At 47.6% G+C, this 13543-nt stretch overlaps 1 protein-coding gene across 1 annotated transcript in view; it reads right to left on the bottom strand.

Moving 5' to 3' along the window:
* dnah9 (dynein, axonemal, heavy chain 9) overlaps positions 1-13543 on the bottom strand; it is a 591107-nt gene that overhangs the window by 387442 nt on the left and 190122 nt on the right. The window contains exons 37-38 of the mRNA XM_078225415.1: positions 11751-11924; positions 9429-9636 (exon numbers count right to left, since the gene is read on the bottom strand). Of these exons, the coding sequence (XP_078081541.1) occupies positions 9429-9636; positions 11751-11924 (382 nt within the window). The remainder of the gene's footprint in view (positions 1-9428; positions 9637-11750; positions 11925-13543) is intronic.

The raw sequence follows: 13543 nt of genomic DNA, 5'->3' as shown, positions 1-13543 counted from the left end.
TTTAGCCTGAGAAGGCATCTGATAATCTGTGCTCTTACATATGTTGCTTCCTAGCTACACAGCTTGTTTAATCCTAAATGTAAAAGACAATTCTAGTACGTAAGAACAGGAGCTTCAGTGAAGTAGTTTATTCTTCTTGTAGTAATGGTGCAGATTTTCCTGAAGATTTACCGCAGTAATGCCACATCTACAGGGTCTTCTTCTTGGGTTGTCTGCCTGAAGGCAGGTCCGCCCAACAGTGCCACAACCTCCGCCATAGGGAAGGAAGGAGACAGGGCCTGGGCCCATCTCAGCTGGAACAGGGATCGAACCCCGTGGTGTCAGCACCAGTCTGATGCACACCCGCCATCCAGCCAACTAAGCCAGCCGAGCCCTCAAGTAGTCTCAGTTGCTGTGACGACACACACTTTTACATTCATGCTGTAACCTAGAGCTATGGATCATAGAATCACAGAAACCTACAGTGCAGAAGGAGGCCATTCGCCCATCGAGTCTGCACTGACCACAATCACATCCAGGCCCTATCCCCACCACCTCATGCATTTACCCTGGCTAGTCCCTCTGACACTAAGATTAGCATGGTCAATCCACTTAATCTGCACATATTTGGACTGTGGGAGGAAATCGGAGCACCCGGAGGAAACAGACACGCAGACACAGGGAGAATGTGCAAACCCCACACAGACAGTGACCCAAACCGGGAATCGAACCTGGGTTGCTTGGCGCTGTGAGGCAGCAGTGCTAACCACTGTGCCACCCATCTGGATGGAGATGCAGAGGCTCCAATTTCTTTCCATCACATTGCTGATCAGGAATCTCTCACATTCTTAATGCCTGACACTGTAAAGATGCTTAGCCTGTTTGACCGCATTAGGAATGCACCTTCCTTGCAGTGGGAGTTGAAACTGGAGCTACAGGCACAGAGGCAGGGACACTATCTACTTTGCCACAAGATCTTCACCTAATGTGTGCATCATTATTATGCACAGAAATTCCAGGAAATGCTGAGGAGTGATTTATGCTGTTACTTACCACATCCCATAATTACCTGGGACTTGTACTCTGCTGTGCTGAAAGGCTTATAACTCTGAGCCAGAAAAAAAATCAATGGCACTTACAAATTTGCTGAATTAATGCTATTTTGATTGCTGCCAACATTACTACATGGCACCGATGCACTCAGTTTCAGTAAAGTTGTCTACATTTGAGGAATAAACTTCCAAGTTCTTAACCTTAAATATATCAGTGAGCTTAACATATTTACTGACTAGGACTAAGGCATTTACTTTGATTAAGTAGTGAACTTTTCAACAGCCAAGTATCTACAAGCTGGTGCCCAGGACTGGTGCCAGGACTGACACAGAAGCCTATCCTAATATTCAAGTCATCCTCCCTCCAATATGTGGGACAGAGTCAGATTACGGAAGGCAGGTTAGAAAAGATCTGCCCTGACACAATCCCTTCAGAAGAATGGCATCTCCAAAATGTTTTGAGCCTGCCATGGAATGAGCCACCATTTGTAATTCTTAAGACCCAATATCCAACCGTAATATCCGATTGTCAAAATCAAACAGTGGCCAACCACACAATATCTCTAGCCAAGAAGATGGGTCATTATCAGATGTGCCTGAATGGCAATCTAGCCTACCACTAAGGAGGTGTATGAGACAATCTTGGTCACATCCATCCCTTGGCTTTTCATCCTCCTCTGTGGAGAGGAATCTGGAATCAAGACATACTATATATATAAGTGGTTGCATGATTGCTTTAAGAGTTGGTCACCTGATTTGATGGTGATGTCATTGGGGTGTTTCACAGGCTGCTATTTATTTTCAGTTTCTGTTCTGTGCAGTGCAGAGAACATCTCTTTCAATAACCAGAAGAGAAAACGCTGGAAAATCTCAGCAGGTCTGGCAGCATCTGTAAGGAGAGAAGAGAGCTGACGTTTCCAGTCCAGAAGACCCCTTGTCATCTGGACTCGAAACTTCAGTTCTTTTCTCTCCTTACAGATGCTGCCAGACCTGCTGAGATTTTCCAACATTTTCTCTTTTGATTTCAGATTCCAGCATCTGCAGTAATTTGCTTTTATCTCTTTCAATAAACCTGTTGTATGCGACTTTGAATCTATGTGTTACTTTGAAGCTGTGTGTTCAAACCACATCTTTTCTTTTCCACAACCCCCAACAGTAACTATGTTAACTTGTATTAACATTACAAGGCAACATTCAGTCCAAGAGCCAGATTTCAAGAATGATGGAAGTCCATATCCTATCACTGTGTGCCGGTGTATATTAAAGTTTCAGGGTCAGATTGTCACCGTCCTGATCGGTACCAACCAGAGACTAGACCAGAATAGAAAAAGCCACCAAGTGGGGCAGTCAGAATTCCCATCTCTATTTTGCCCTTGGCCATTTTCACAAGGACAAAGGAGGGACCAGGCATTTCCGCCCCTGCACCCCCCCACCCCCCAAGTTAGGAGGAGGACAGTGTGGTGAACCATCGTTGGTTCACCACTGGGGGTGTTATTATGTTACTGTTGGGCTAGGGTGTTGTTACTGTGGGGGTTGTACAATGTTGTTGGGTTAGGGTGTTTACCTGTTATAAGTGTTATCATGGCACATTCCAGTGGGGTCCCGCCTCCGGTGGCGAGGTATAAGACCCTCTGCTCCGGCAGGACCCCTTCAGTCTGAACTGGTGGATTCGTGTTAGTAGTTCCATTGTTACACAATAAAAGCCTTCAGTATCGAAGCCTTGGTTCCACGTGCTTAATTGTCGCGCATCAATTTTATTGTGTAACAGAAAACTCACAGCTGTACAAAAAAAGAGTATGGAACAGATCTTAAAACCGGATCGTCTGGCACTGGACCCACGTGCGGTCGGTGCCGCTAACACATTCGACCACTGGTGGAAGTGTTTCGAGGACTACCTGGCAGCCTCTGTAGCTATCACTACAGACAGTGATAAACTCCAGGTCCTCCACGCAAGGGTAAGCGACACGATTTATCTCGCCATTCGTGCAGCTCCCACTTACCCGAGGGCCGTCGAGCTCCTAAAAAAACGATACACGAAGCCACCCAACGAGATACACGCTCGTTACCTCCTTGCTACACGACGTCGGCAGTCGGGCGAAACCATGGAGGACTACGCCAATGAGCTCCTGCAGCTTGCCAGGGGTTGCGATTGTAAAGACGTATCAGCCGAACAATATATGTACGACCTCGCCCGAGACGCGTTCGTAGCAGGGGTAGGGTCCTCGTACATCAGGCTTAAATTGCTGGAAAAGGGGAATCTCGACTTGACCCAAGCAATGGAGATGGCTGGGATGCTGGAAGCGGCGTCGAAGAGCTTGGCGCTGTACCCCGAGGACCACGTGCAGTCAACGTGGCAGGAGCAAGCTCAGCTCCCTCCTCGCCCCGCTAACCCGCGCTCCCAGATCGATCCGACGTCGGCGGCAGCTCCAGGTGGCCAGCGATGCTATTTTTGTGGTGGGGCCAAGCATCCACGGCAACAGTGTCCGGCAAGAACGGCAATCTGCAGCCAGTGCGGTAAAAAAGGCCACTACGGCAAAGTCTGCAGGTCTAAGTCTAAAAACGGCAGTGCAGCTTGTAACCCTCCAGAACGGAGACAATCTCCTTCGGCGTCGCAGTACCCACGAGGTCCGACCACGTGCTAACCCAGGACGGCGCCATCGTGGCTGACGGAGGAGGAGGAAGACCACCAGAAGTCGCTGCGTTTGGCGCCCTCGCCCACGTGCGATTCATGGGGGCGGCCATCATGGTCCACGACGACTAGGAGCGACCAGCAGGGGTCCTCAGCATCAACATCGGCGGCATGGAGTGACGCCCAGGGGCCAACGGTGGCGTCGATCTCCCTGGACCAGACCAAGCACTACAGGCTTGAGAATTCCATGATGGATATAAAGGTTAGTGGTCGAACTGTGAATTGTCTGTTTGACAGTGGGAGCACCGAAAGTTTCATACACCCTGAAACTGCTAAAAGGTGTGGACTCCGGGTTCTCCCTGCCAAGCAGACAATTTCCATGGCATCACGGTCCCGGTCTGTACCGATCCAAGGACGATGTATGGTAACTCTTGAGGTACAGGGCACAATTTACGAGCAATACAGGCTCCTTGTGTTACCTCACCTTTGTGCGCCAATTCTCCTCGGACTAAATTTTATGGTCCACATGAAGAGTGTGATCCTACAGTACGGTGGGCCACTCCCTTCACTGGCAGTAGGGAATCAGCCGCAGCCTCCAAATTGCCCAAAGCGCCCCGCGTGCAATCTATCCACCCTGAAAATCACTACACCATCCCTCTTTAAGAATCTGGTACCTGGCTGCAAGCCCATCGCTACTAAAAGTAGGCGTTACAGCGCTGAGGACCGGATCTTTATTAGATCTGAGGTTCAGCGGCTCCTCAAGGAAGGGATCATACAGGCCAGTGCTAGTCCGTGGAGAGCGCAGGTCGTGGTAGTCAAAAGCGGGAACAAACCTCGGATGGTCATCGACTATAGTCAGACCATTAATCGTTATACGCAGCTGGATGCGTATCCTCTCCCGCGCATTTCTGATATGGTCAATCAGATTGCGCAGTACCAAGTGTTCTCTACCATAGACCTTAAGTCCGCCTACCATCAACTCCCCATCCGCCCAGAGGACCGACAATATACGGCTTTTGAGGCGGATGGTCGTCTATACCAATTCCTCAGGGTTCCATTTGGTGTCACCAATGGGGTCTCGGTCTTCCAGCGTGCTATGGACCGAATGGTGGACCAGAACGGGTTGCGGGCTACCTTCCCGTACCTGGATAACGTCACCATCTGCGGCCATGACCAGCAGGACCACGACACGAATCTCCAACACTTTCTGCGCACTGCATCTCGCCTGAATCTGATCTATAACAGGGAGAAGTGCGTATTCCGTACGCGCAGGTTAGCCATCCTCGGATACGTGGTGGAAAACGGGGTCATTGGCCCTGATCCAGACCGTATGCGCCCACTTACTGAACTTCCCTTGCCCGCTAGCACGAAAGCACTGAGGAGATGCCTCGGGTTCTTTTCGTATTATGCACAGTGGGTCCCCAACTACGCAGACAAAGCTCGTCCGCTCATCAAGTCCACGACCTTCCCACTTACGCCGGAGGCCCAATTGGCCTTCAAGGCTTTGAAAAGCGACATCTCGAAAGCCACGATGCACGCGGTGGATGAATCCATCCCTTTCCAGGTGGAGAGTGATGCATCTGATTTCGCCCTAGCCGCCACACTAAACCAGGCAGGCAGGCCCGTCGCGTTCTTTTCCCGCACCCTTCAAGGCCCCGAAATTCGGCACTCAGCGGTGGAGAAGGAGGCTCAGGCCATTGTGGAGGCAGTCAGACACTGGCGCCATTACCTGGCAGGGAAGCGGTTCACCCTGATCACGGATCAACGATCCGTGGCGTTTATGTTCAGCAACACGCAGAGGGGCAAGATCAAGAACGATAAGATCTTGCGGTGGAGAATTGAGCTCTCCACCTATAATTACGATATTATGTATCGTCCAGGGAAGCTCAATGAGCCCTCGGATGCCCTCTCGCGCGGAACATGCGCCATCATGCAGGAGGACCGCTTGAAGGCTCTCCACAATGATCTGTGTCATCCTGGAGTCACCAGACTCTACCACTTCGTCAAAGCCCGCAACCTGCCCTACTCGGTGGAGGATGTCAGGTCAGTGACGAGAAGCTGTCGGATTTGCGCAGAATGCAAACCACACTTTTATCGACCAGACCGGGCACAATTGGTCAAGGCCACTCGCCCTTTTGAGAGGCTGAGTGTGGATTTTAAGGGCCCCCTTCCCTCAACGGACCGGAATGTCTATTTCCTCAACATAATAGACGAGTACTCCCGGTTCCCGTTTGTTGTCCCCTGTGCGGACACGTCGACTGCCACCGTCATCAAGGCATTCAGTGAGCTTTTTACCCTGTTCGGGTACCCCTGCTACATTCATAGCGACAGGGGCTCGTCGTTCATGAGCAACGACTTGAGGCAATTCCTGCTCTCATTCGGGATTGCCTCTAGTAGAATCACGAGCTACAACCCTAGGGGTAACGGACAGGTGGAAAGGGAGAATGCTACAGTCTGGAAGGCTGTCCTACTGGCACTGAAATCCAGGGGCCTTCCAGTCTCCCGTTGGCAGGAGGTCCTTCCAAATGCGCTCCATTCTATCCGCTCCCTCCTGTGTACGGCAACCAATGCTACTCCCCACGAGAGGATGTTCTCATTCCCTCGGAAGTCGTCCTCGGGAACCTCATTGCCAGCCTGGTTGACGTACCCAGGACCCGTCCTTCTGCGGCGACATGTGAGGGCTTGCAGGTCCGACCCCTTGGTCGAACCGGTCCAACTCCTCCACGCCAACCCTCAGTATGCCTATGTGGCATATCCTGACGGGCGAGAGGACACTGTCTCCATTAGAGACCTGGCGCCCGCAGGGGACGTAGCAACTCCTGTCGCTCCTATTCCCCCAGTCACGAATCCACTACTCCTCATTGCTTCCCCAGACGTGGCGCGGTCAGCACCGGGACCAGTGCATAACACTTTTACTCCCATGTACAGCTTGCCTGAGACTCGGAGATCGGCGCCACCATCATCACCACCACCACCAAAGGTTCCAGGATCCCCTGCACCATCGCCTCACCAGGGCCAGCCGGCCCGGGAGTCCTTGAGGGGACAGCCGGACGTTGTTTTGGAGAGAACGCCACCGCAAGCACCTGCTCCGGTTTCGCAACCGGTGTTGAGGAGATCACAGCGTCGGTGCGGTCCTCCAGACCGTCTGGACTTGTGAATTCTGTTTATATGACCTGTTTTTTTCTTGCACCCCGCCACCTTTTGTTCTTAAAGGAGGGGTGAATGTGGTGAACCATCGTTGGTTCACCACTGGGGGTGTTATTATGTTACTGTTGGGCTAGGGTGTTGTTACTGTGGGGGTTGTACAATGTTGTTGGGTTAGGGTGTTTACCTGTTATAAGTGTTATCATGGCACATTCCAGTGGGGTCCCGCCTCCGGTGGCGAGGTATAAGACCCTCTGCTCCGGCAGGACCCCTTCAGTCTGAACTGGTGTATTCGTGTTAGTCGTTCCATTGTTACACAATAAAAGCCTTCAATATCGAAGCCTTGGTTCCACGTGCTTAATTGTCGCGCATCAGCCAGTGACAGTGCTGTGGGCACATTTAGAGTCCATTTCAAGTTGTTATTTTTGAATGGCGGGACTTTAGTAGCTGTTGGGTTTTACACCATCTACATGGAGGCGTGAATCATGGAATGGAGGCGGGAAGGGTTTAAAGTAAGAAAAATGTTTTGTTTACAGTTCATCATTCAATGTTGTAGCATGAACTGTATGTATCTGTGTTCACAAGGATGAGTTATGACAATGCTGTAATTGGAAGATGTAACTACACATTAAACAAAATTGTTTGTCAGATTATAACCTTTGCTAAATGACAAGCTGTCAAGTAAAAGATCAACATTGTAAATGTGGAAAACTCTTCAGATTAGTTAAAAAATATCCAACAAATAAAAATGCAGAACGCAGTTCACCATATTGAAAGAATAGCCTATTATAATAATGTGTTAATGTATCACCTTTTCCATTGCTTTTATGTATTTAATCTTGACATTTGTTCAGATAACAGTTCTGAAGTCTATTTGTTTACTTAGAGTTTTATGGCCTCTTGACTGCAATCCAAACACCCAATCATTTTAGAAGCGTTTGACAATATTTACATAGTTGCTTTGGCAAGTCTGTTTGTTTACTTGAGAGGTTTTATGGGCTTTTTAATGACTTTGAACTGTTATAACAGGGCTTATGAACTCTGCTCATTAAGTGGGTGATGGGTCACAAGGTGAGGTTAGGGGTGGGGGGTGGTGGTGAGGAGATAAAGATGAGTGGGTGAGGGTGAAGGGGGGTATAAAATGATCAGGTGGTTCAGCTGATGGCCTTAGAATAACCGGGCCAAGGCATTTTAGGAAAGATGGGCCTTTTCACCTGCCCGTTCTGGATTCTGCCTGCCTCCCATTTCTGCATCGGGTAATCTCCAGAGTATGTAGAGCCTGGAGCACAGAAGATCCTGTCTGCCAGCAGGCTCAAGTTGAAGGTTAAATCACAATGGTGAGACTAATCTTATCAGCTAATTCCACCTTTGACATGAAAATTCGGCCCTCAATGATCATCAGAATCAACAAGCTACAGTCCAGTTAAAAATTATTGGTTTATTCACTTATTAATAAATCTCACTCATTAATGATCTTATCCCTATTAATATTAAATAGAATTTGCAATCAAGATAGGTATTTGATGGTGGAGGAAACAGAGTGCCATATTATCAATGCTGATATATCTGCCATTCTGTGAAGACGCTCTCTGGGCAATGATTTTTGGTGTGCCTCTTGCAATAGCAGGAGATGAACAAACATGATCGCTGCTGAACTATGGCAGCTTTTCGCAGTCCTCACAGAATTTGAAAACTGACCTCGATACACAGGGCGGCACGGTAGCACAGTGGTTAGCACTGCTGCTTCACAGCTCCAGGGTCCCGGGTTCGATTCCCGGCTCGGGTCACTGTCTGTGTGGAGTTTGCACATTCTCCTCGTGTCTGCGTGGGTTTCCTCCGGGTGCTCCGGTTTCCTCCCACAGTCCAAAGATGTGCGGGTTAGGTTGATTGGCCAGGTTAAAAATTGCCCCTTAGAGTCCTAGGATGTGTAGGCTAGCGGGTAAATATGTGGGCGTAGGGCCTGGGTGGGATTGTGGTCGGTGCAGGCTCGATGGGCCGAATAGCCTCCTTCTGCACTGTAGGGTTTCTATGATTTCTATTGGATTCAACATTAAAAACAGAACTACCTGCAATCAATATACAGCAAAAATGCCCATGAATATTTGCAGTCAGGAACAGGAGGCCAAGAATCAGGAGCAAGCTGGGAATATGCAGATGATGTCTACAGATAGCATCTCCTAAAGGGACCGTATAAAAGAATGGTCTTGTGCAGCAGGTCTTCTCCGCGACCTCACAGTCCCAAACAAGATCTTAAAGTTTTAACTGCCTTAGAGTTAAGGCAGCAAAATAGTTTAACCAACAAACCACCTTACTTCCTTCTGCTTGGATGTGTGTTCATGCTTTCGTATTGACGTTTAGCTTTACAAAATGCATTTTAGCAATTTTTATATCAGACGTTACAAGGTAGTTGATGTGATGGCTGAGCTCTTTAGGGAGAGGTTTCCCAAAGTCTCACTCAATACTTTTGCCAATTCGTATTATAAAGTAAAAATAATATACTCAACAAACGACTATCAGGCCATTTACTTGTCTTCAATAAAAGTCTGTGATTTTTAAAATCTCAAACACTTGAAGCATATTCCCTTTAGTTAATAGCCACTCCCCGACTAATTGAGGATTCTTACCTTGTAGCATGGCAGATGTGGTGTAATAGTTAAATGGTACATTCTTCACCATGTGCTCATCAGGGTCCAGCGATCCAAGTTTCTCACCCACCAGCACGGATTTACCTGTCCCTGCATTCCCCACGAGCATGACAGGCCTGCGTCTATCCAGCAGCCTTTCCATGAAGTAGCGGATACGAATCGTCTCTACCGTATGCACCAAACACGCCTAAAAAAACAATTGCGGCCACATCAGCAAGTATCAACCCATAGTCTTTCGGCACTTCTCTGAAACGCAAGGTAGATTTGCTACAATGTGAATACAGAGTGAAATTTACCATTCACAACGTCATCACATCAGTGGGTCAGGTCCACCCGTTACATAAGCACAATACAGAGATTGAACTGCTGTTTGCTGTTGCCAAGTCACATCAAGACATCAGCAAGTCTCATTCACATGGGTGAATATGGCAATGAGCTTTAAAAAGGTAAACACAGGTTAAGAAGCCGTGTTTCTGACAGCCATGTGACATCCAAAATTAGATCAACAAAGTTCAACCAGCTCTGTGCAACTGACAGAAGAAATCAGAGAGTGAGAGCTATCAATCAAGCAATGTTTTTCCGAGGGATCAGGTACATCTATACTCCAATGTATTTGTTGTCAGTCAAGAATACATAATGAAACTTGGCTTGGAGCCCAGAAATCTATTTGACTGTTGATAAGCTAAGCTGCCACCCTCCCCCGCCTGCCTCCACCCACCCCACCCCCCTCACAAGAAAACATTGTTTGATTGATAGTGCTGGCTTTCAGATCTCTTCTGTCATTTGAATAATGCTGATTTACACAATATAAAGAGGTTTCAAGTGCTTACAGTTTTGACTACTGATACTTTAAAATGTCTGGATCATTGACACTTCTATTGGCCTGCAGTAAAAAAAGTTTTTTTTTGGCAAGTGGGAGTTTTTTAACACAATCTATTCTCACTGTAGGATTCCTTGGTTATTTGCAGTGTACAGTGGATAGATGGGCAGTGAAGTGCCATCGTTTGGCATGGAGGACATGCGGGGCCATGGGGAAAACATATATGTTCCGGGGACATGAGGGGTCGGAGGGGATTGATGGCATAATGGACTCATGAGGAGCACCTTTTGAACTGACTTTTCAAAAGATACCCTCATGCAGACAAATGGTTCATGGCAATTCTGAGGCACCGTGAACCACGACTTTGAAAAACCGGCCTATGAAAATTGTGGAGGACTCAAACATACTTATCCCTTCAATGGAGCTGGTCAGGTGAGAATGCAAGGTGCGGCTGGAAACTGCCATTTTAACTCATCCACCGAGTCCCCGCGACGTCATGAAAATTCAGGGGCAGGTATTGCTAATACAAGACTGCTTTTCATGCATTTCCTGCAATTCCTCTCTCCAGCCCTCTCTGTGCCACAGTGTGTATTGTGACCAACTTGGCAAATTAACACTCTATCCCAAGACTTTCCATTCGTGCTGCTCAGAGATGAAGTTTCCAATTTGCTCATTCGCTGGAGACAACATGGATCCCATTTTCCACCTGTCCAGCAATGAGGCTAAAACAGTATGCACGATGAAGGTAATCATAAGCTGTACCAACACTCTGTCTAATGTTTTGTTATTGTCTACAGGCTATTCCTTCAAATCTGTGGGTCATAGAATCATAGAACCCTCATGGTGCAGAAGAGGCCATACGGTCCACTGAGTCTGCACCGACTCTCTGGCAGAGTAACTTACCAAGGCCCTCATCCCCACTCTATCCTCGCAACCCGACACATTTCCCACGGATAATGCATCTAACTTACACATCTTGGGACACTAAGGGGCAATTTAGTATGGCCAATCCATCTAACCTGCACATCTTTGGACTGTGGGGAAACCGGAGCACTTGGACGAAACCTATGCAGACACGGGGAAAACGTGCAAACTCCACACAGACAGTCACCCTAGCCCAGAATTGAACCCGGGTCCCTGAAGCTGTGAGGCAGCAGTGCTAACCACTGTGCCACCCCTTTAAATTTTTTGGTGCTCCCATGCATTAAGCTAATGGAGCCAACATATGCTTGGTTTGTGCACAGCTTAGGAGAAATGTTGGACTTAATCCACATCATAGTATACCAGGGCACATTAGAATTTTAATGCAACACACCATTCTGGCATCTAAGATCTGGTTCTAATTCATAAAGATCCACATTAACAAATATGTCAGGACAGACGACAAAATAAACAAATGAGCATAGAAGTGAAATATCAATGCAAACAGCATAACATGCATTCAATACTGAAAAGTAATACAACTAAAACTAGCTACGTACCTGAAGAGGTATGTCAGGATCAAGATCAAATTTTGGAATAAGCTTGGACCATGGCTCAAATTTCTTTGTCTCCGAGTCGATGTAATAGTCAAAAACTGTACCTTGCGATGGGAATTTGATTGTCTTGAACTCTGATGTCCACCATTTACTGAACTCCACTCTGTAATCAACAAGCTGGCAAGAAACAGAAATAGAAATGAATGCAGCTTCCTGTTTTCCTGTGCCAGAATGGGATTCCTAGGCTCACAACGTAGGGGAAGTAGGAACAGGAACAGGCCCTCACCCCCACTCTATCCCCATAACCCTACACATTTCCCGTGGCTAATCCACCTAACCTGCACATCTTTGGACTGTGGGGAAACCGGAGCACCCGGAGGAAACCCACGCAGACATGGGGAGAATGTGCAAACTCCACATAGACAGTCACCAAGGCCGGAATTGAACCCCGGTCCCTGGCCCTGTGAGGCAACAGTGCTAACCACTGTACCACCGCGCTGCCCCTTTAAATTTTTTGATGCTCCCATGCATTAAGCTAATGGAGTCAACATATGCTTGGTTTGTGCACAGCTTAGGGGAAATGCTGGACTTAATCCACATCATAGTATACCAGGGCACATTAGAATTTTAATGCAACACACCATTCTGGCATGCTCCACCATTTATATATTGGCTGTTGTGTGACTAACGTCATTTAGCCATCATACTCCTTACTGACACAACGATATCAATCTCAGTCGTGGAAAATGTATGTTAACCGAATATTCACAGTATTTCGGGGAAGCAAGTTTCAGATTTCAACCACCCTCTGTATGAGAAAGGACTTCCAGATTTCACTCCTGAATGGCCCAGTGCTGATTTGAAGATTGTGCCCATTTGTTCTGGATTAGCTCACCAGAGGAAACCACTAATCAAGGGTAGATAGTTAGCCATTGTCCATGAGGGACTGTCAATATCTCTCTCATCGAGAGAAGAGAGAGAGGGGGAAGAAAATTGATTATACTGTTTGAGGACCACCACTCTGCACCAAGCAAACAACTGAATCAAAACACTGAAGCATTGCCACCACCTCCTTTCTATTTCAATTCCCTTGGAGGTAAAGGTGAGCATGCTATCTTAGAAACTACTTTTTTACCTGTTGATGAGCTAATAAAAAATTGTAGACATGGACTGAAGTCTCTGTTCCTCCGTAGTTCCGAATTTCCTACCATTAACTAAGTGTTTCTGACTTGTCTTCATTGGATCCAGACGGCTTTAAATTTCAATGAACCCCATTAGCCACAGTTTTTCCCACTCACCTAATGTGTCGACATCCCATTTTTAACTTGCAGCTCTTATTTGTGGCAGAGGGGATTCAATTTTACAACAAAGGAACCTAAAGATCATTGGATTCACGGTGTTGAGCCTGAAGTGAGGTTGAACTGTTCGGGAGGCAATTGGATAGCCCCTGAAAACAGACAGGGGGATTATGACCTGCATTTAACCCACATCCATTGATTGACATTAAGACACCACATTCTCTTTGTGCTACCCTCTCATTCACATGATCTCTGTGCACAGCCAGGGGGCTAACTGTGAACAAAGAACAATACAGCACAGGAACAGGCCCTTCAGCCCTCCAAGCCTGCGCCGCTCATGTGCCCAACTAGACCATTAATTTGTATCCCTCTATTCCCAGTCTGTTCATGTGGCTATCTAGATAAGTCTTAAACGATCCCAGCATGTCCACCTCAATCACCTTGCTTGGATGTGCATTCCAGGCCCCCACCACCCTCAGTGTAAAATATGTCCCCCTG

Source organism: Mustelus asterias, chromosome 12 (genome assembly GCF_964213995.1).
Source record: "Mustelus asterias chromosome 12, sMusAst1.hap1.1, whole genome shotgun sequence".
Lineage (NCBI taxonomy): Eukaryota > Metazoa > Chordata > Chondrichthyes > Carcharhiniformes > Triakidae > Mustelus > Mustelus asterias.
This window is presented reverse-complemented; position numbering and strand designations above follow the sequence as displayed.